We start from the raw sequence: 22,842 nt of genomic DNA, 5'->3' as shown, positions 1-22,842 counted from the left end.
CTTCCACCTCAGGTACAACAGGGTGCAGGACAAGTCCTCTCATTTACTCAGCAAGGGAAAAGGTCTATTTGGAAAAAGTTCTATTAGCAGCAGTAATTCGAAACCTTATTTATATAAATTAGATAGTAATAAACATGAACACAGTATTACAGTAATTTCCTCTAGGCTGCTATTGAATCAAGTGGTACAATACTCACCACTTAGGTGTTTATAGTATTCCAAGAAACTAAAATAGTATGTGCTTTTTAAAAAGTACCAAACTTTTTGTTAGCATCTTGAAGCCATCTTCTATTTAATAGTCCTTTGCTTATATAATTCATTATAAATCCTGTAGAGATATTGATAATCCTTTGCAATATCATCTGACACTTTTAAGGAACTTTGAGAATGACACAAAAATTTATGTCATTTTCAGTTACTGCAAGTTCAGAGATGGTATTTGCTTGTAAAATCTCAACATTCAAAAAATTAATAATTTGACCAAGCATTAGCAAGTGTTGCATACATTCATTTCTGTTGTGAGAGTATATGCCACAGAAGAAACACAGACAACCTCAGTGTTTTTGTTTTTTTTAATTAATAACTTCTTAGTTCAGGAAAAAAATAAACCACAAAAAGAGAACTGGAAGAACTACTCTCCACCTTCTTTATAAAAGAACTTTTCTCAAAGGGAGACTATATGCCTTGCTCACCACTATGTCAAATCCTATCATAATCACCTTGGTTTCCACATCTACTCTACGTTTCATGCTCAGCTTCCAAACATCTCTTATAAAGGAGGTGGGGGTGTGCTTTAGACAGGTTAAAATTATGCTGCACCTTTACAGTATTTAAACAATTACACCAAGCATAGTTCATACATTTATCACATTAACTATCACCTGGTAACCATACATTTAAAAAGGTCTAATGTAGAGTATGTAATACCCATGACAGATACTCTTACTTACTTAAGAGCATATAAAGATCAGGATTTATTCACCCTCCCCATCTGCAAGTTAATTTCTGATCTCTTCCTGGTACAATATAAATGACAAAAAAATCCCTTCATTCCATTGCACTACCGCAACCCTATATGCATAGAAAGGCAGATTAATTATCTGTGACAGGGAAAAGGAAGAGGGGTTTATAAAAAGAATTTGAAGAACATCTACTGCACAGGTAGTTTAGATGTTAAGCACATGAGTTCTGCTATTTGGGTTTTTCCCCCAATTCTTTTTTTCTATGGTCACACAACACACCCCTCCACAAACATAACTTGAGTAAGTGCAAGTTACTCCTGACCAACAAAACAACTTCAGCACAAGAGGCTTGAACACCAGCACAGTGACAAGGCTGTGCTGAAAGCCCATCTGGGGTGTGGGAGTGGTGAATGAGAATGTAAAGCACATTTCTGCATATAATGTGCAAAGGCTTGATCTCCACAACTGCACTCAATTTGCTACATGCACAGCCAGAGCTGAAAGTGAGATCAAAACCAGCTGGGAATGGTTGTCCTGAGAAGATACAATAACCATTAAAAAAAACTAAACAAAAAATACAAATACAGAAGCAACAGAACATTGTTAATAATACTAAAAGACAGAAACACACTGTTGTTAAAAGAAGTTTCAAGTAATATTCCAGATCCAATTTCAATCCTACTCACAGGAGAAAATGCCCAGAGATTAGGAAGAGAAGTCCACACCAAAGTGTATTTTAATAGCATACGAGCATGGCCAACAGACCCATCCTTGCAACAGCTATTTTCAAAAATAAAAATCTAAACAGAAAGACATCATTCTAATTAGCATTCATATTAAGATGTGCATTACTGGAAATAGTTGTTAACTCACTGCAACCAGTAGACACGATGTGCTGCATCATTTGTGCTCCATTATATCACGACATACTGTGAGTATGCTTTTTAACATCCAAGTAGAAATCCTGCTCACAAAATAAGGCATACTTAAAAACAACATGGTCTCTACAGAGGTAACTTTGTATGCTTTCTTCTCATTCTGCTTCACTCTTCCAGGTGTGATGAAAACAAAATTGGTCCCAGTTGAGGTTTGTCATCGTTAGCAACCAGATTATGATGAAGCAGATTAGATCATAACAATTTGTGGGGAAGGGGGAAAGTTGGGATTTTTTTACTTTTAATAATACTTGGAACATCTCCTGAATGAGCTCTGCAGAAGGCATGAAAATAAAATCTACATTTACTCTGTCAGTGACACCAGTGTTCCCCTTCATGATCCCTATCTCTAACCCTATCCAGAAATGCCTCCATATTGCTACAATTAGTCTAAACTCACTTATTTTCTGTAAGATTGTTCCTTCCAGTAAAGCTGCTATATTCTGTTTTAAATTATAGCTTTTTTCTACGTTTTCACCAGTGTATGCATGCTAGAGAACAGCTGCATTGAAGAGGTACATATTTAGCACATGGTATCAAACCAAAAAAGAAATACAAAAAAATGAACCAGTGTGTCCTACTGGCTGCTCTATGTCAAAAGCACTGTTTGGTCTTCTGATATAAAACACTACAGAAGTAATATTAGCAGAAATCTGTTCTGCTTCAAGTATTACCCCAACTTTAAATGTGATCTTCAAATTTTTGTGCAATTCTTCTTGTAACTTCACGTGAATAAAAACATCAACATGTCTAAACTAAGAAAGGAAGCTGTACTACCTCTACTGTAACACTGCACATATGGTAGAAGCTTTAAGTTGAAACAGCTGTTTATTGGATGGATTTTTAAAAAATTAATATTAATGTGGTTTTGAGCCCAAATGCAATGGGTAGCAACAAAATATCAGACTACCGCAAAATGCAGTTACAAATATACACTGACAATTTCCTTCTTAAATATTAATGGCTCTTGAAATACCCATCAGATACTTTTACAAAACTTCTCTATCTTACGTCTAATGATTTTTCTTAGTTTCTTCACAAGTAGTGCAAATACACTCCTTATTCTTAGGTCATCCCAAGATATGGCTGGTTTTTGTGAGTGTGATTTGTTTGTGTTTTCACTGAAGTGATGAAGGGACACTGTAGTCTTGAGCATGGAATGCAATGCTTGCTGGACTATCTTGGAAAAAAAAAAATATCTACCTTACTCATGTACAGCTGTGAAATTCTACAAATTAAAAATTTCACATCAGATTACCTGATGCAAAAGTTTTTGATTCCCTGCTATGGGGGAACTGAGCAGATCCCCTGAAACCTTAAACTGTACAAGCAGTGTAACAGGTTTTTGTCCCCCCTCTACAGACCACAAGTATTCAGTTCTTGAATCGTGTTTGTTCACAAATGTGATTGAATTTCCTGAAATAAAAAAAAAGTAAGAGTATTAAAATGTAACAAAGTTCTCAGAAGTCAGGTAAGAAAAGCAAGTGAGCATTTTTCACAGGGTACTTTAAACGTTAAACAGTCTAAAGCAGACCATTTACACACTAAAATGTCTGTTTTTCAGAACCTGTTTAAATCATACTTTACTACCATGTTACATGTAACAGGATTTTCAACATCTCTCCTGCCTAACCCTCATTAGTTTTATTATGTACACAGAAAACCTGTTATTAAAAAGCATTCCTCTATACTTCTGCATACTTTAAACCCAGAAGGCAATTAAAACACAAATCAGTGAATTAATTTTCCCCTGCAAGATATTAGTAACTTTTAGTAGACAGCATTACACAAGTCATTAACAACTAGAATTAACCAGGCTAATGATACATTTCAGCATAAACAAGTTCTCAGTGGCTCAGAATCTTCTGGAAAGAAGAGGTTTTTCTCAGCCTGTATTATGTAAGTTTTATGGGAATGGCAAGCCTGTCATCACAGATTGAACAGGTAACAATTTAGTACCAAGCACCTCTTCCCACTTCTCAAAAACATCTCACTGTTCATTCCTTGTTTTCCTCTTACTTGAGCCATGACACACAACTGAAACAGAAGTTGGGGTGTTGAGTGTGTCTATACATGTGGAGAAAATGGTGCAAAGGAGACCCAGAATTTCCCCCCCTGCTGAATTAGACCAAAGATAAGAAAAACCTTGCTTATGTAACCAAACTGCTTAGCAGAACAGTTTAACTCAATTAAGAAAATTTTAAAATTAACTGAATACAAAGAAGTTGCATGACAGGATTGTTTGCTTTTATGGATTTTAGGAACAAAGAGTAGCAGCCAGTAAAGTTCTAGGAAGTGTTAATGCTTGAAAGAAAAAGTAAGAAAAAGAAAGAAGAAGGAAAAAAAGGAAAAAAACCCTGAGTCATTTTTATTCTAGATGAAATTATCTACAACATGAACAAAGATGACTGGTGAGTACTTTGATATTGAATTAACTCTAACATTTCAAAACAAAATCTCCTCTGGGAACACAGACAGTCCTGTAATGTGAAGTTACAGATAGCAGTGGTACTTCAAATTACATCTGCAGCTTAAATCCAAAATTATTTTTGAAAGCTATTTGGTAAAACCCTTGAATTTGTAAGAGACTGCAGATTAATATTTTACAAGTCTGCCTTATGATCTGCTTGCCTGAGCTGCACACACTGGTTATTTTCAACCCACAGTACCTGAAATATTAAAGGAATTATGCTAAGTGTGTATGTACATTGCAACATTAGAAAGATACTGCAGAATCTACTATTCATTAAGGCAATTTCTCAATAAGGGGTAACAGCTTCTCTATTCTAAATTACACTGAGAATTTAGAGAATTATTCATAAGGCAAGCAGGATTTTTCAACCCTCCCTGAAACCAGTTAGCTCTTAGGGAGAAAATTTTTGTTCGGTTTTATGAGTCTTTAATATTTGTCTTACCACATGTGCATCTTTTTATAAGAATAAAATTGCATTGGTCATCAGAGGCCTTTATTTTTTATTCAAGAAACCTGATTTACTTCGGAAGGACATTTCTCATAAATGACGAGATAGCAGGAGTCCAAGGTCTCTGGACATATCAAAACTCTTGACAAGTAGAGGGTTAATCTCTTTTCAGGCTCAGTATTTAATTTTCAACACATGCCAGATTCCTTGGGTTAGAGATGTAAGACCTAGAAACTCATCCAAACCTAGGAACTCCTCAGGAACCTGTTGTGGCTTGTGTTACATGCTCCACACTGTTCTTGTTGCTAATTATTCCCAATTGATCTTTTCAATGTAAGTAGCACTTCACTAAAGGAGTCTCTCCTTCCAAGACAAAGGTGGGGGAAAAAGACTCAAGAAGTGTCAGCCATGGGCTGCATCAACTTAAAAGTGCTGGCAGTGCCCTAATGACATCCATGGAGGACTCATTTCAAAGTTGTGTGAAAAACAAAAATGACAAAAAATCCCCAAATCCCACCCAATTCTGCTTTATGCTACAAGTTCTGCCTCTTCAAAGACTGCTTTTTCGACTGCTGTTGGTTTTTTTTTTTAAGGAACACAAACCAAAACCACCTTCTAAAGTGTACAACTTACATGGCATGATGTGCTTTGACCTGAGTTCGACAGTTGCGTCCCCAGTAGCAATCAGGACGTGACGTGACAGTCACTACAAGAGGAAAAAATGAAATGCTGCATTTATTACAAAAGTCATTAAAGGTGACCTAGATTACTAAGCCACTGCTAATGGTAGTTACTCATCAGAAACAAGACATGACTGTAGAACTATATTGTTTCACCTTTCTGGAAACAAAGCAAACACTCTGTGAAGGACAAAAAAAATAATTTCAAATATTAAGTTAATGTAGACTTACATTTGGTTCTCAGTGCTGTCAACTGAAGTTTTACCATTTAGTTTAATAGAGATGGACTTGACTAGCCACTCAGCATTTGTCTAGATGTATTTCCATACAAAAGAAAAATTACTAATTTGGGTGGAGTTTGTTGCTTTCCCCCACTTTCACATACATTGCAACACAGCTGACCAGCAGCTGAACTGAAGAGCAATGCTAAGGGAAAACCAGGTACACTATTTTTGCTCATTATGCACAGCAGGATAAACAGAGGTCTCAACAGCTTAAGACTGGGAAGCTGCTAACAGCAAGAACTAAACTGACAGAAGTAGTATTTAAAAGCAAACTGTTGGAATAGCTTCTGTTCCAAACAAATTTAGGTCTGAAGGAGGCACAGTTGCTTGCATGCTATTTTATACTAAAACTGTAAATGCAAAGATTTAGAATCAGCTTATGAAAGCATTCTTGTTCCTAGTTGAGAGCTGATAAAATTGTTCAGAAGCTGCATCATTTTATATATTTAAATGGGAAAATAAATTTAATTTCAGCAACTGGTTCCTGTTGACTATATTCTGATTTTACTGAATTCCTCTTTTCACTATGCAGATATTCTACAGGTAAGAAATGATACTGAAAGAAAAGGTTCCATTAGGGAGCCTGAAAATAACTATACACAAGCTTAGCAGCTGATAAGTAAAGCAAGGAGCATCTGAGATACTAGCCCTGCAAGGAGATTTGCACTGGGCTACGTGACAGTGCCAAAAGAACACAGACACAAAGATAAAACTGATATTAACTCTTTAAATAGCTTTCCCCCTCCTTACTGTGCAAAACAATCCCCACCTGGCAATTCAGCAACAGGAATATTCTGCCTGTACTGGTAGGCAAGTTCTCGAAAGCTGCGAAGGCCACAACAGTAGCAAAGCACTGTGTTCCCAGTAATTCTGTAATCTGGGGAGAAAATCAGTGGATAAAAATGTAAGGTTTAATAATCAGATTTAACTAAAGAGCCAGGACAGCACTGGTTCTGTATACAGAACTTCAAACTTCTTAATAACATTGCAGAGTTACATATAGACAAGGAGTCATTCGCATGCAAACTGAACACAACACGTACCTGACAGCATAAAAACTCCTCTTTGAAGAGCTAAAAGACTTTCATTTAACATATTTTTCCATGTCAGACCCCTGGATGCCAGGTAATCCTAAAAAGAGCAATTAAGGTGTTTAATCTAGAAAAATCTCCAACTTCAGACAAGCAATTTATTCTCAAATATTTACAAACCTAGAAGTAACTGTTTTCAGAAGGGGTTAAAAGTAAAAATTAAATACCTATAGATTAATTAGCATACTTTCAGATCACCAATAAAACCTTCCACTAAGTACTTTTTTTTTCTCCAGAAGAAACCCACTTTTACCAAAAGTTTGCAAACAGATTCAATTCAGTCACACTCTCATTCACCTCAAATCAAGATTTCATCCAGTTTACCTAACTTAGGCAACCCTGTCATGGCATGAGCAAAATATTTTCCATATCAGTTAGTGCAAAATTTAACTTGTCTAGGACAAAATATTTAAGGAGTATTGCTTTCCCAACACATTTTAATTATTTTTCTCTTAATATTTTGGATGATTGTTTGGAGCTCATTTACTAAGCCTTTTAGAATCAGGTTCTTCAAGTGACACAATGCTGCCACTGTAACTGTTAGGCAGCACATCACTTTCATTTCATCAGTGAGTATACCTTAAAATTTGTACATTTGTTATTTACACACACAAGGATTTTTAAACATACCTTTAGGATATCTGATTCGTAGTGGTTGTTATTCAGGACGCCGTCTAAACACTTATCACCAAGATTTATTTCTAATCAGAACAAGAAGAATAAAAGTTACTATTTCTTGCCCAAACCCCGTGGCACTCACACATTTTCTGAAGATTCCTCTGTTTCCTGAAATAACATGCACAGGGCTCATGTGAGCACCAAGTACATGACTGCATTCAACATTTGCTAATGCATGTGATTCATAACTTCCAGTGGCAAAGACAAGATATGAGATTTTACAATTTCAGCTTTAGTCCACAAATGTTACCAAGCTGCAGAAATTAACAGTGCAAGCAAAGCATGTTCCATCAGCTTCCAACTGCAGCCAAGCCATCCCAACTGTTCTAATTTATTTTTTTAAAATGTCAAAACTGCTTGAGTTTCAGAAGACTGCAGGTTTAAGAGGGGAAGGCTCCTTCCCAATCGATTACCATCACATGTTCAGTGCTCTCACACTGGTGTGTATAATTCTCTTACTAGACTGAAATGCACCATGAGTTTTTATATTGGAAAGCATCATGCTCAGCAAGTTTAGTTTCCAAGCCCAGTATTGTATGAAGACACAAAGTTAAATCCTCTCAAAGTTAAGACACACAGCACTTCAACTTTTTGTGTTTGTGATGTAACAACACAGCCCTTGTTTCTTTTTGCATGACTGTGCTACAAACTAATCTATGTCTCTTAAATTAAAGCTCAAGACAGACAGACATTATTGCAAAAAGGCTCATAAGTAACAGATTATTCTGCAATACCACAGAATGGTGCCAAGCAGCCAAAACACGCCATCCGGGTGCAGCCCCAGTACAAGTGACAGAAGGGTTGCAGACAAACTGTGCCTGTAAAATGACAAAGAAAACCACTGTAAGGACCTAAACACAACAATATTGTTCTTATAGATCACTAACAACAGAGCCCTGATAAACTTAGTTTTAAAAAAGTACAACTTTCTCATTTAAAATACATTCTACAGAGGAATAATAAATTCTGTAAAGGAAGATTCTTTCATGCTGTCACTACAAGAGTCCAGATAAAGAAGATTCATATGAAAAACAGTCTTCAAAATAAATTTAAGTTTGATAATAAATAGAGACTTAGTTCTGTAGTCAACATTTAAAAAAGTAAAATAAAAGATGTACCCACACTGCTGAGGAGCAACATGAGGATTCTGTTCACGCTCTGCTCTTCGGTCAGGCATTGGCTGAAAGCAGCAGGTGCATATTACGTGACTTCCTTGAGCAGGACACACGTATTCCTGAACAGCTGGATGAATAAAAAGGATAAAAAAAGATTGAATAATGTACACAACTGCAATCTGGACTAAGAATCTTAGTGAATATTAACAACATAAAAACCTCAAAGAAACAAGCAAGAAACTTTTTCACAGAGGTGCTATACAACAGCAGAAAAACAGCATTCAGACTTCTAAACTGCACAGGTGTGTAAAATATTTCAATATGCAGAACAGTTTAAGAATTATCAATCATCAGCAACCCATTCTGGACAATCACAGAAGAGCTACAGCCAAATGCTGCATTTGCAAAGACACCAGTGTGGAGTTGCTTTCAGAGTCCTGTGAGAGGAAGCTTGCTTAGGTCTGACTTAGTCCATGGTTAAGCAATGAGCTCATTGCTCAGCTCAGGGGAGCTGCACATGATCTTTAAGGGTCTCTTCCAACCCAGGCCATTCTGACTCTGCCCTGAGTGTCTGAGCTGCAGTACTGCAGTGCTGCACTGCTGGGGCAATGTGACACTGACCTGCAGGGAAGTTGGCAGAGGTTGATGGAGCATCTCCCAGAGCCTGCACTCCTCCTGCCTCTGTCTCCTGGCCTGTGCCAGACACAGTTGGAACAGAATGTCTTCGATAGCCTGGGCACTGTCTGCATACTATATATGGTTGACTGAAATAATAAAATAAAGTTATAGGAAATGATGCCAAACAAATACAAATACAACTTATATCACTGTGCTAGATAAAGTTGGTCAGACTCTAAAAGTTTAAATTTAGGATTTCCTCATTCAGCAACAGATGGAAGTCTATGGAACTCAGTACCTTACAGCTCTGAAGACTGCTGTAGTTGTAACAGATAAAAAGTTTGGGCTTTGTAGTACTCCTCATGAAACAAGAAGAAAAGAAAGAAGAAGAACAATATGACTGAAAGAGAGAGGGACAAAGTTGGAATAGTTATCTACAAGAAGAGTTGTTCTGTTTCCCTGTAGACATTGAGCAAAAAGTGCTTGCTGTTATTTGAAATAAAAAGGAGATATTTTGGCACATGGGAATTCCTAAGTCAAGCATCAGCTGCTTTGGTACCATTCATCCAGTGAAAGCAGCATTCCAAACACATAGGAAAGCACAATCATTGCAGATGCACTCATGGGATCATGGACTGCTTTATCTCTTGACAAGATCTTAGCCAGAAACCATCTTTTTTTTGTTGCACAATTCAACATAGAATTGTTGGTCACAAACCGTATCTTGCTAGATTTCTAGGAAGTTCTAATTTTTGCTGACTGCTCAAGGTTCAGTAGGATGGTCAGCAGAAGTGCCAAGTTAATTACTGTCAAGAATGAACTAACCTGAAAACAGATTCATTCTGGCAATGATCATGGAAACACTGTCAGCAATACCAGATTTGTGAAACTAGCTCAGTTTGTGGGTCTGTGCATTCAAACACAGGTACATCTAATTCAGCACACAATCTAGACATACCTGATATCTGAAGATTCACTATCTACATCTGACAATTCCAGTAAATCTTCAGAACTTCCTTCCTCATCTGAAAAAGATCTCCGCACCTTAGGCTGCAACATGTCTTGAGTAATTTTGTTTCTGGCATCCATGCTCCGAACATCATCTTCATTGCGACATTTATCTGGCATGAGAACCAAATTCAAATTTCAAGAGAAAGGAACGCCTCACATCCCTTATCTGCACTCTACTTTATTAACACAGTTACCATTACCATGTTTTCATGTCCATAAAACTTTTGGATGAGTTCTAGATCATCTTAGTTAAATTCCCCTCTCTGTTAAGGAAGTCTAGTATGAGGCAACTGAAGTTTTGTTTTCAAGAGGCCATGATCAAGGTTAATTAACTCCACAGTCAAGTATATTTTTCAAAAGTATTCTTCTCATGATTAAGTAACAAATTAAAATTAAGCATTCTTTGCACAGTCACTTCTAGTATTAAGCCACCTTCCACAAGTCATTATGTCATGATAAATGCACTTGTTTTCTGACAAGCCATGTCAGAGAAAACAGCAGAGTAATAAAACACACAGGTATTTTACAGACAACAGTGTGTGCAGACATCAGCTATGCACCTCACATGTGAAATCCATGGGATTCTGCCACAGACACTGTTCAACTTACCTGGATGCTGAATCAGATAAGCTTCAACCAAGTTGTTCAAGATGTGATTTTTACAAATACGTTCTACTGGACAACGACAAGTTGGACATAGAGAAGATCTTTCCATCCATCCTGAGTAGCAGGCAGCACAAAAAGTATGCATACAAGGCTGCAAGCTGGAAAACAAATAAAGTCAAAACATGAATCTTTCAATTTTGCAGATACATTCGTAACACTCAAAAAACTATTTAACATTGATTTGACTATATAGATTGTGTAGGGAAAGAAAAATCAGGAGGGCTTGTGAAAATGCTAATTATCCTGACCTCCTCTAACAATTGCCACTGAATGTCTTGCATTATTACCACATGATTAGAGCTTTTGTCAGTCTTACATACCTTACACAGTCATGCAGCAGTTCTTGGCAGATAATGCAAGTTAACGTCTCTTCCATCTTATCTGGTTTCACATTTGATGTTTTTGCATCTTCAGAGCCAATTTTAATTATACATTCACTTGGAGCTGCTGCTAAAAGATTTGGACAAGTGTCTTCATCTACAAAGACAGAAGGAGATCATTTTTAAAGCTTTTTTAAACTTACTTTTATTTAAGTATTAAAAAAAAACCTTGAAAGATATGCACTGATTCACTGCTCACTGGCAACAGTCCCAAGAGAAGTTCTTGCTTTACACATTAACAGCTTCTGCTACTGAAGACATTATTTTCATGGGACCAGAAATCAAGTCAGTGAGAAACAAGAAACAAGCTGAAGGACTGATGACAGCTGCTCTAATTCAATTTGGAGGGGAGGGGGTGAGGGTTAAGTTGCAGAAACTGTAGTATACTAGCCTCCTTTTAGTTTCTTCTTAGCAGGTTCCAAACCTTCCTCCTCCCCTGTTCTTTGAGAATCTGATTCTGCATTTTCTTTGCCAGTGATTTCTGGAGTAATTGCAGAAGCTTCAGCATTCATATCCAGCTTTTCATGTTTGCTGCACAGTGCTTTTACACACGTGGATTCTACGATGGGGAAAGCAGGCACAGGAGTGATAACTGAGGACTGTGACCCTACAAAATAAAAACAGAAACATGAACATGGCAGCACACAGCTATGGGACATGTGAAAACAAGAGGTACTCAAGCACTGACAAGGCACATGCATCAACCCAAACATCTGAAAAGGAAAAAGTGGAGCAAAAAAGCAACGTCTGCATAACTCACTAAATGCATTCTGAACCAATCTGACTAATCGGAAGACCTGAGGGAAAACAGGCTATTAGTTGTGTAACCCTACTTAAAATGCCCATTTGTCTTTAACTTGTGGAGTATTTATTGTAAGACTATTATCCCCACCAGGTCTTCCTGACAAAGATGCCAAGCAGCAGTTATGCAATATTGATCACACATAACAGGCTGGGATCACAGCAAAGGGGAAAGCTTTGTTTCCATTGGAGCCAATGAAGTCCCAATGAGCTGTTGACAAATGCATAAAGGAATTCACATAATTCCTTCACTCATCCACCAGGATTTACCCTGCCTGCTCATAGAGAGAAAGTTAAAATGCACATATCCACCTGGAATTTTCACTAGAACTTTACAAAGCAAATTTTAAAGACTGAGATAGGGGTAAGAGATCAATCTGTTAAAATTCAAAACTGGAGTAACATTTGATTGAGTTGGACTCAGTGATCCTGATGGGTCCCTTAAAACTCAGCATATTCTATAATTCTGTGATCAAACTTTAAATACTTGACACAAGTCTCACCAGATGTAGATGGATTATCCTGCTGAACAGATGCAGACTCAACCGGAGAGGTAGAAGAAGCATTAAAGAGGTTAGATGTAGAAGTAGATGGCTGTGGTTCCTCATAGCAAGACTGAGTAGCTGACAGTGATGAGGTAATTTGGGTCTCATCATTACTTCTTCCTGTACTTGAGGTATCTTTGGTCACATGGCATTGGTTTTCTACATTAACTTCTACAGTTGGAAGGGGGGAAAGGAAAGAAAAATATCTGTGTGACAGTCACCATATCATGGCTTCAAAATTCCAAGGAATCAAACTCTCTCAAGAGGGTTACATTAGTCATTGGAGCTTAGCTCCTCTTCATGGATCTTGAATTACTTCCTTACCTACTGGTTCTTGAGTTGCATCATGTTTTCTGTTTAAGGATTCATAAAGATAAGCAACATCTGAAAGAGATTTTAAAATATTCATCATGAGCTTGAAACAAAAATTCACTATACTTAATCTCACATAAACAACTTCTATTCACAAGTGGCTGCCTCCCCAAAGTGTGTGGCAATGGAAGAGGCAAATGAGGGGTCACCTCAACAGTACCATGTTAATACTCCTACTTAGGAGGCAATTAGGAGCAGCATAGCAAGATCTTTTCTTCTCAGGAAACCAGGCAGAGCAGCTTTTGTGTGACGTTTAACTTGTGCCAGCCATGGAACCAGAGGCTTAATCATTTCTTAAACCTAAAATCTGCTCTGTCAGAACAGACTGTATTTTTACTGATACTTGAGTCAAAGTTCTTCGAAGAAGCTTATTATTTCTGAGCTCAACTCTCAACTTCTTCAATCAATATTATTTCATTTCTTTGTGAGATACATGAACTCTCAAAAATACAGATTAGGACATGCTGCAAGTTTCAGCCAGAACTAATTTAGAATCTATTAATAAAACCGAGTAATATCCTTTTCTTTTCCATTTTATTTCAACTTAATATTGTTCCAAAAATTCCCCTAACTTGCTACCTTTTTCTCACCTCCAACCACCTACAAGCAAATAAGAGTCTCTTAATTTACAGCAATCCTTTTTCCGAACAAAAGTTAAAATATTGTCTCCTTCAGTAGGACTTAGAATGGCCAAACAGGCATGCCAAATCTAACTGCTTCTCTGTGTTTGAAGATGAGAAAGCTGAAAAAGCAAAACTGGAGGCTTGGTAATTAAACTACTTGTTAACCCAAACAGAAATCAGTGATTCAGTTCATTGCCTGGAAAATTCACCCAAGTGATTCATCTAAGTAGCATCAAGTGCAATAGTGCCAACTTAGAAAGGTTTTGTGAGATAAATGATACAGACAGAAAAATATAGCTTATCACTGCTTCATGTAACATTTACAACAGACAGCATAAATCTGTCTGTCTGTAGATAAATTAACAGCAATTTCATACAGGAAGTATTTCAGCAGTGAGTATATATCTAGAATTTTTTAAATTAACAATTCCTATGTTTATTACCATATGGAACTTGTGCAAACAGCATTGTTCCAGGTTTACCAATTCTACTTTCACTGTAGGGCTTTCCCCATCTCGTTCCCTCCCCATTTTGCCTCTTCCCTCTTTAAAACAAAAAACCCAACATACATACACAAAAAAAAATCCTCACACACAAAACAAAAAGCTTTTGCAGCCTTTCCTACTGGTGCCTAAAACTGCTTCACTGGGATATATAAAGTATCACTAACTACCCAGCAATTTGACTTCTAAAAGAAGCCCTGGACATGTGATTAGAACCTCATTACTTACCATTCCATGCATTAGTTCTACCAAAATTACTTCTAGGCACATTTCAATTTCAGACAGTTGCTCAGATTTGTCTCTGTAAAAACTGGCACATCTATGACCTCTTCTCTAGAGACTTGTTTTTAAACATATTTCTCTTTAAAACAGAACTACTCAATTTTATTATACTGATTTCTTTTCCCTCATGACTCAAAAGAAAATGACTAAGCATGCCATTTAAAAAATACCATTCACTTACTGTTCTCTGGCTCATTTTTTCTGTAAACAACATAGATCACATCCCCAGTCTGTAATGGGTATGTCTGCTTCTTAACCACTTTCAGTTTATTAATTACTGTTCCATTAGTACTGTAAAGAGAAAGAAAACTTAGCATAAATGTTTTCATAATTACATGGGAGAAGGAAGGGAATACACAAGATACCTTTAAAGAAGAAAAACTTTGCCCCTCCCAAAATGTAAGTGAACTAAAAAAAATTTAAAAAAGAATTCCAGAAACAAACAATTTCTCTCAAAGACAGAAGTGCAGAGCTACTGGAACTTCAAAGCTCATTTGCAGCTACTGGAAAAGAGATGGCAGTTGACAGACAAAAGATCTCTGATAGTTAGCCAATGTCTCAAAATAATTAGGTGATTGTTTCTGTACAATAGTCTCCACCCTTTAAGTATAAAACCCAAAAGGACAATATGAGTTCTATTCAAAAGTTCCAGGCTGTGTTTTCCAATTAACACTGCGAATCTCGTAAGACATTCTGCGACAAAGGAACTTTTCCTGTATAGTCAGGGATGCCATGCAGCAATATTTTTTTCCCCTCTTGCTTCAAATAGGAAAAACCCTAAAACTGTGAGGTTACTTGGACTGTTTGCAACTTGAAAGTGAGAAGTTAACGATGTGGGAAAAAGATACATAATGAAAGATGAGTTGGAATGAATAATTTTGATATTGATAAAAAATTCAAGACTTGCAGAAGAAATTAAACCAGGGAAAAGGAAAATGCAGAGCATTGCTGATTAATTTCTTTATCCCTTAATTATGGGTGATGTTGTATACACAAACCATTAATGTTTTATAACCAAGGCAAGTTACTCAAGTACTGAATAATTCCAGCTCACTTGCAATAAGCCTCCTTCAGGGCTGCAGCACTCTCGAATTTCAGACTTCTGCCACTCAAAATCTCAGCAATTGGTACCAAATATGAACGAACAGAAAATATCTGTTTTTCCCTCTCTGCAGAGCAGCAGCGAGAAGTAACAGCAAAGCTGTGCTGCCACCTCCTGGAGGCATCGCCCGTGCCCAGGGCAACGCGGATTGTCGCTCACTGCTGGGGGATTATTTGGAAATCGGCACCTTCCTCCTCCTCTTGTCTCACACAAAGTCAAAAGAATGACACCGAAAGGTCAAAAGGAAAAACAATCCTGGGAGCACTGCAGCAAGTCTTGATCAAGGTATTAGTTCTTGCTCTTGGTGCTGCAGCTGCTTCCACCATCTACATGGCTGAATCAATTAATTCAACGTGAATAATGAGATAGCAAAAAAATAAAAATGCTACTTTAAACATCAAGAAATTAAAAAAATCTTTGGGTCGCACTGGTAAAACTTCAAGCTTCTCCTACAAGCAAGAACACTACTTTAAGCTTGTCTTTTTCCCCCTCAGGCACACAGATGTTTGCTAGCCTGAAAGACAGAAGCACTAAAGAACCAGCAGAACAAAGAAATCACTAAATGAAAGCCAAAGTTTAGCAATTAAGAGAAAAACACCATTTTAGTCAGTCTGTTAGAAACACTGATTTTTAACTTCGTACTGATGGTAGTGATATTAAAAAAAATTATGTTGAAGCAAAAATTGTATCTCCTTCAATTGCCAATACACCAATCCCTGAAATCTGTCAGAGGTCCTTTAACAAAATTGGGAAACATCAAATTTGACCTCCTCAGTTGTCCAGAAGGCATAACACAGCATGCATCTCCCATCTGCCCCAAGTGCTCTAAACCTTCTTTTGTAATAAATCAGCTAAATTCAAGTAACAAGACTTGTCTCTTACTGAGGTTTAGCTTCTTGAGGCAATTCCTAGACCAAACATTTCACTAAACATAGGGGGAAAAATGTCACAATAATGTATTTTATGAAGTAGCTCTGTCATGACTGCCAAGTTCCAAGATTATTCTGGGGGACAATAACTCAAGGTATTTTTGGGGAAAAGAAAAAAACCCCAAACATCACACATCTAGTAACCACTCAGGCTTGGTCTCACAAAGCAAGCTGCAGAAATAGCTATGCAAGACCCTACTTGTCAAATTGACTACAGACAGCCAAATCTTTTGAGTTCTGTAGCTACAAAGACTTCTGTCAGAGCTGACTAATGAATTAATTGGCACATACGGACCCAAATGAAGTAGAAATAAATGGATAACACATAACACATAAAATCATAAGCTCATCTTCAATGCATTAGTAAACTGAAGCAGTTGTATTTATCTCTCAGCCAATAACCAAAGGGAAAAAATTATTCAACTATCCCAGAGAATTGTATTAGTCTTTCACTTCCAATTTCAGACTTTAGCATGAAGCTTTTAACAGATATGGTGACATTCCAGATTAATGTTGTGGGTATTTTTTAACCAGACACACATGACAAATGTGTGACATTTGTACATTCCTCTGATGTTTCAAATTAAAGTCCCCATAAAATAACTAGAAAGTACAACGAGAATCCCAAATATGAAGGCCATTCATTCGGACTTCGTATTGAATTAATGCCAACTGGCTGTACAATTTTTCAAGGGGAGAAGAAAAACAGCACTATCAGATATAAATTGTCTGTATTGTGAAACTTTGTCACAAAAGGTTCCAATGTCACTTTTTTTAATGGTGCAAGAAAAAAAATTAGGCCTTGACTTAATTCCAATGTGGTTGATGACTCTACAGTTTCATTAATGAACCATAAATTCTGTTTACTTCCCAATCCCATCTGCTGTGCAGAATTGATGTGAACAGCTTCACTTTACTCAGAGTGAAGTAAAGCTTGCTTTTGAAGTAGGTGAATGACCTACCTGTTGTAAGAAACTTTGGTATTCTTACAAGAAAAATGCCAGTCTAATACTTTCTACTAATTATTTGCATCCAAACAGGAAAAGAATGTAGTTTATGTTAAAGCTTCTGGGTTAATAGTTATCTGCTATTTAAATGCATATAATCCTGAACACACTGTAAACTGAAATGAATTCTGAATTCTATTAAGGTACAGAATCCCTTCTGTACTGTAATTCTCCACCCTTTCAATGTTCATAGAAATAGTTTTGACTGGAGGATGTGGAGAATTGAGTAGCAGAAGGGAGACCAGCAGCAACTGCAGACCACCTTCTGATTTACCTACAGAAAGGGAGTATTTTCTTGCCTGCTATATGAGCACTAGCCTTGTGTAAATAGTTTCCTGATCGGAAACATCACTTACTACTTAGAATCTTAAAAGGAAAAAATTCTAGAAAATAACAAGAAATTACATTAGTTGCCTTTAAAATTTCTTTTCAAAATGGAGAATCTTACAATTGCTTTTACTGGGAGAAATCCAACTGCTGCCTCCACTCTGTTAGGTCAGCTTGTACAATTTGTTTTCTTTCAAGCAGTATAAAGCAACTAGTGCCATGGTTTGGAAAATAAAGCAGAAACATATCCCAAAAAAAGGGAGAGTCTGAGTATGTTATTGTACTATTTGCTAACTCTTGGCTTTTGTTACTTCTGAACTTTTATTTACTCAGCAATTTTGAGTGTTCTACACATTTTCTTTCACCTGCAAATTTTGGGTAATTCTTGCCAAAGTAGATGCAAGAACTCACTATGCTACCAGCAGATAAAACCTAGTGTTGGCTGCCTACATATATTTGATGGTATTCTTTGGATTAGCTACAACAGAGAAACAAAGTCCACTCAGTTTGACTGTCCCCCACTCACTGCCTCCTTCAATGCATTCCTCTTCACCAAAAAAATCCAAGCTTGACCACAGCAACGTTTCCAAACTATTTTCCACTTCAGAGAAGAAAAAGCTGACATTGCAGTATTTTTCTGTGACTCTGGGCATCTGTACGGCCAACACAAACAGTCAAGAATCATCTTCTTTCAGCCTGATTTTTTAAAACTCATCTGCTATTTGGCACAAACATTGGAAGACCCAGAAGAACCAGTGGAGTTTTTTGCAAGCAGTCATATCAAACCTGTTTGGTTTCTTGATTCAGCAAATGCCTGAACTTCAACTCACAGGAGGGAGAGCACTGCAGGCTTTTCCTACTCTTTGTTAGACACACAGAAGTGTAACAGGCACAAGCAGCTCCCTGGCAGGGCTCCATGGGTGCAGCCTTTCTGCTACACTACCTTGGAACAAGCCTCACCTCCTGATGAATATATCATACACAAAATTAACTTTAATTTGGCTGTGCTAGTTTTCTGCTGGCTGCACCTTCTGCCTCAGGGGGTGGGTAAGAGAAAAAAAAGAGGCAGGAATGTTTCTGCACCATGCACAGTTCATTTAGCTTGTTCTATCATAACACTGGTCTAAACCAATTCTGCCAGGGACAGTTTCTCAAGCTTAGATTTACAGCTATGCTCTGAGACTGCCATGATTGGCAAACATGGCTTGATTTGTTGTTTGGAACATCTTGAAATTTAGGATTATATTGGAGAATGACAGCTACAAACTTTTTCCTAGACATCCCAGCCAGGCCTGATATTTTCCCCAAAAAATAGCATTTTGGGAGTATAAACCCTTCAGGAATCTATCCAGGGACCTATCCTGGATATGCTGGGCCTACCTCTAGCTCCAGCCTTGAAGAAGAGAAGGGATACACCCATATCAGGTTTGCACATGACAACAAAGCAGGGGCAGAGTTGCCATGAGGGGCACTTTGGTAGGCCAGAAGAATTTGCCCATGATGCAGTATCAAACACCTGCTGAGCTTTTGACAAAAGCCTCACCAAGAATATTACGAGAAACCAACCTTGTATCTTCCAATGACACTTGACCAGATTCTTCATCCACTATGATTTTACAGTGATCTCCAGACACCAACTTGTTGCCAGGGAAAGATAAGTCACAGCCTTAAAAAGAAAGCAGATTTTCCAGCATGCTTAAAAATACACATTACACAGTCAGATCAGCATTCTACAAGGCTATAAATGCAACACAAACTGACTCATGTACATCTGCAATCGTTCAAAACTTCTACTGTCACACAGGCAGCAACAGTCTAGTGTGTGATACCTAAATACAAGACGTGAGATAGCCACATGTCCTGATAGAAACATTTCAACCATTTGAAGATGTTTCAGCTCTTTTTTTCCACCCAATCCTAGCTCTCAAAGATGGAAATCAAATCACAATTACTCTGAGATTTAGGGATATACATGAGAAGTGTCATGGCAATGCTGATGTGATGGAAACTCTCCTACCTACGATTCCAGGGCTCTGAGAAAATCCAGTTGTTTTGCTTCACTTTAACACTGAATATTCGAATCAACACTCAAGGTTCTCCACTGATCTCTCACAAACGACTCAAGCACTTACTTACACAAAAGCGGTAATTAACAACCATGATTCCCCTCCACCTAGTCAGACTATGGGTGCACTGATCTCAGCCTGCCCAACAATAGATCCAGAAGGACAGTAGTAGCCACTACCTCAAACAAGCAATTCTAATGCTCCTGAAGAGTCATAGGTATTGTTTATACAGTCACAATTTGGTATTCTAGTAACTATCCATTTTATTAATCCATTAGCCAAAAGCTAGGAAAGCAACCGAAGATGAAAGAACCCATTTTTTTTCTGCCAGACAACCCTCAAGGAGGAATCAGTTGGAAGAATTTACCCATAGCTTAATGATAAGCAATCTCAATAGATATCACCAAGTGTAAATTTGCAAAACATTTTTTCCTACAAGACACTATCTGCCTTTCTCACAGAGCTACAACATCTGGCGTTTGCTCACAACATTTACAGGATGTGACTGATCAGCCAAACAGCTCGAACTGACGAACAGGAAAAGAAAATTAGCACTGTCAAGGCTGAGTAAAAAAAAGTTTAAACACTTCAATCCTTGTTTCAAATACAGTTAAGCATGAAATACTTTAAAATAAAGGCAAGTAGTACAAGCCCTAGACTCTGGGAATAAAGCTTTCAAACCCACTTTCAGAGAAACTTTCAGTACTTGTTGGCAATCTTTGTGTGGCCAGAAGACTTAAGGGCTTTTATGTGGGTGTTTTCTTTTCTGCGAAGCCGAAGCATTTCGCATTGCAGTTCCAACTTATTTTAACCACAGAAACGAAAAGAGAATGTAAACAGGACCAAAGCACAAAAACTCTTCAGAATCAACAATCGTTCTTCCTTACTTGTACAAACTGCCACAGACTACCTGAAAGGCAAATTCACTTTGAAACGTGCCTGTGTCACAAGTTACCGAAAAAAGAAAAGCTCAGCATAAAACCACTTATTCACACAGCCAAGAGGTAGATTAGGAACACGGGACGGCCTGGCAAGCACTTTCAACAGCTGAAAGCACCAAACCCAAGCAGTTTCAGGCCACCTTCAATGCTGTAAAGGCCAGCAGGGGCGATGGCTGCTGTCCCCCAACACTGCCCGAGGCGTGCCTGTCCCACCTTTCTTCCGTCCGATGGTCCATTCTCTTTTCAGCAGCAGGACGTGCTCTGCCTCATCAGCACCCAACCGGATCAGCTTCCCCCAGGGCTGCGGCTGCTGCTGGCTCTGCTCGCCTCCTTCCGACTGCTCCATTTGGATTCACATCTGACAAACACAAACAAAGCGAACCCAAACCCCATCATCACACGGCACCCGGCGGGGCACAGGGTTCCCCGGCACGCCCGGGGCCGAGCCCTGCCCGCCGCCGCCCCGCAGCCCCTCGCAGCCCTGGGGGCTCCCCGGCCCGCCGCTCCCTTTTGTGCGGCGCCGCAGAGCCCTCCCTCCCGCTCGGCCCCCCGCAGCCAGCCCACCCCCTTCCCGGTGCCCCCACCCCGCAGGGCCGCTCCCCGCCCGAGCGGCACCGAGCCGTGGGAGCGAGCCGGGGCGGCCTCCGTCTGTCCGCTGCCTTCTCCGGAGCGGCGGCGGGGCGGCCGGCAAGGCCCGGGGGTGCCGCACCCCGCTCCGCGGCCCGTCAGCCCCCTCACCCCAGCGCCGCGGCCCGGGCGGCTCCTGTCAACAGACATTGCCCCATCAGCTGATGCGGCCGGGGCGGGGACAAAGAGCCCATTGGCCGGCGCACAGTAGAGGGGCGGGTCTTCCGCCGCCCACCACCGAAGCAGCGCCGTGCCGGCCGGAGCGCCCCAATTTCCGGTGAGGCTGCACCGCGCACCGCCCGTAGGGAGAAGCCGGGCTGCTGAGGGGCTGAGGCCGCAGCGAAGCCCGGGCGGACATCTTGGGTGTGGGCAGCCCGCCGGTCGGACAAGGCGCTCGCCGCCATCTTTGTTGCGGGCAGGGCGATTTTCCACCGGTAGCCGTGCGTGCCGGCAGCCGGCTGAGGTCTTTTCAGCGGTCACATCCAGTGAAAAATTGCTGTAGTTTAACTCTTGGATGTCGAGCAGCCATCGGTTTGCCAGCAGCGGCTAAATAAAGAGCATACATGCTGTTCCTGGGTCAGGCAAGGTAGGACTGAGGCAGGGTCAGTGCCTGCTGAGGGGATCACGCACGGGGCAGCCCCAGTTTTGCTCAGCAGACTCTTACAAACCACAATCTGACATTATCGGGGTAAGAGCAGGCGACAGAGCTTTCTGAACCTTCAGAAACCTCCCTTTGCTCTTTGTTGTCGCATCAGCCACCCCATTTCAATGTCCTCCATTTGGGGGTCCTTTCCCCCTTTGTGTAAAACACTATCACTGCTATCCACTTGTTGATCTGCTTGTTTATACTGGTTTTGTTTATTTTTCCTGGTATATTTGTATCACGTGCACTATAATTATTTTAGACCTATTAGCAGCCTGTATAAAGTGGCTTCTTAGCCAAACGAATCGTGGTCCTTTTGCACAGCATCAGTAGCAACCTCCTACTGATGGATTCCATTATCGTATTTACCTGAAAGAACAGTTCTGTGTTCATCAAAACAGGAGGAAGAAGAAGCTGAGCTATCCTGGATGTCCCTGCTTCTTAAATTAGTCATCTAACGCATACAGAAGCAGTGAACCCTCTTTTTCCCCTTCACTCAAATGATTTTGACATTTGGATTAAATGACAAGACACAAAAATGGAAACAAAACACTGAAAACAAAACCACTTGCGATTCTTGGCATTGATACTCCCATTTGGTTCACAGGCTTGAGCCCTCCAATTTTGATTTTTTACCTTTCCTGGAAGCCCTGCAGATCCCGTCGGCCACAGAAATCTCATGGTAACACCAGCCTGTGCAAGACAGCTGGACGGGGCCACTGATAGAAGCAAA

The 22,842-nt window shown here is 39.2% G+C and overlaps 1 protein-coding gene across 2 annotated transcripts; it reads right to left on the bottom strand.

The window, feature by feature from the left end:
* Positions 1 to 560: 560 nt before the first annotated feature.
* CHFR (checkpoint with forkhead and ring finger domains) lies at positions 561 to 21,663 on the bottom strand. Of its 2 annotated transcripts, none has more exons than XM_085075775.1 (18): positions 21,578 to 21,663; positions 21,053 to 21,197; positions 19,399 to 19,498; positions 14,649 to 14,758; positions 13,012 to 13,071; positions 12,646 to 12,858; positions 11,733 to 11,948; positions 11,282 to 11,438; positions 10,905 to 11,059; positions 10,243 to 10,405; positions 9,288 to 9,430; positions 8,674 to 8,793; positions 8,286 to 8,369; positions 7,504 to 7,574; positions 6,826 to 6,913; positions 6,552 to 6,659; positions 5,452 to 5,524; positions 561 to 3,313 (listed from the first exon to the last, which is right to left on the bottom strand). In XM_085075775.1, the coding sequence occupies exons 2-18, from the start codon at positions 21,183 to 21,185 to the stop codon at positions 3,271 to 3,273; spliced, it is 2,037 nt and encodes a 678-aa protein (XP_084931901.1). In that variant the 5' UTR covers positions 21,186 to 21,197; positions 21,578 to 21,663; the 3' UTR covers positions 561 to 3,270. The 2 variants fall into 2 exon arrangements, with proteins under 2 accessions (XP_084931901.1, XP_084931902.1); XM_085075776.1 differs by lacking the exon at positions 21,578 to 21,663 and adding an exon at positions 21,424 to 21,567.
* Between the last annotated feature and the right edge of the window lie 1,179 nt (positions 21,664 to 22,842).

The sequence above is a fragment of the Lichenostomus cassidix genome, chromosome 15 (genome assembly GCF_008360975.1).
Source record: "Lichenostomus cassidix isolate B80296 chromosome 15, HeHo_3.0, whole genome shotgun sequence".
Taxonomy (NCBI): Eukaryota; Metazoa; Chordata; class Aves; order Passeriformes; family Meliphagidae; genus Lichenostomus; species Lichenostomus cassidix.
The sequence above is the reverse complement of the archived record's forward strand: the minus strand, read 5'-3'. Positions and strand labels throughout refer to the sequence as shown.

What these genes read in the sequence shown, in the direction of transcription:
- CHFR (XM_085075775.1), bottom strand. Translation starts at nt 21,185, where the DNA reads ATGGAGCAGTCGGAAGGAGGCGAGCAGAGCCAGCAGCAGCCGCAGCCC. An exon ending in GACCATCGGACGGAAGAAAG is followed by an intron (nt 19,499 to 21,052) that starts GTGGGACAGGCA and finishes TTTCTTTTTAAG; the next exon opens with GCTGTGACTTATCTTTCCCT. An exon ending in CTCTGCCAACTTCCCTGCAG is followed by an intron (nt 8,794 to 9,287) that starts GTCAGTGTCACA and finishes TTATTCATCCAG; the next exon opens with CTGTTCAGGAATACGTGTGT.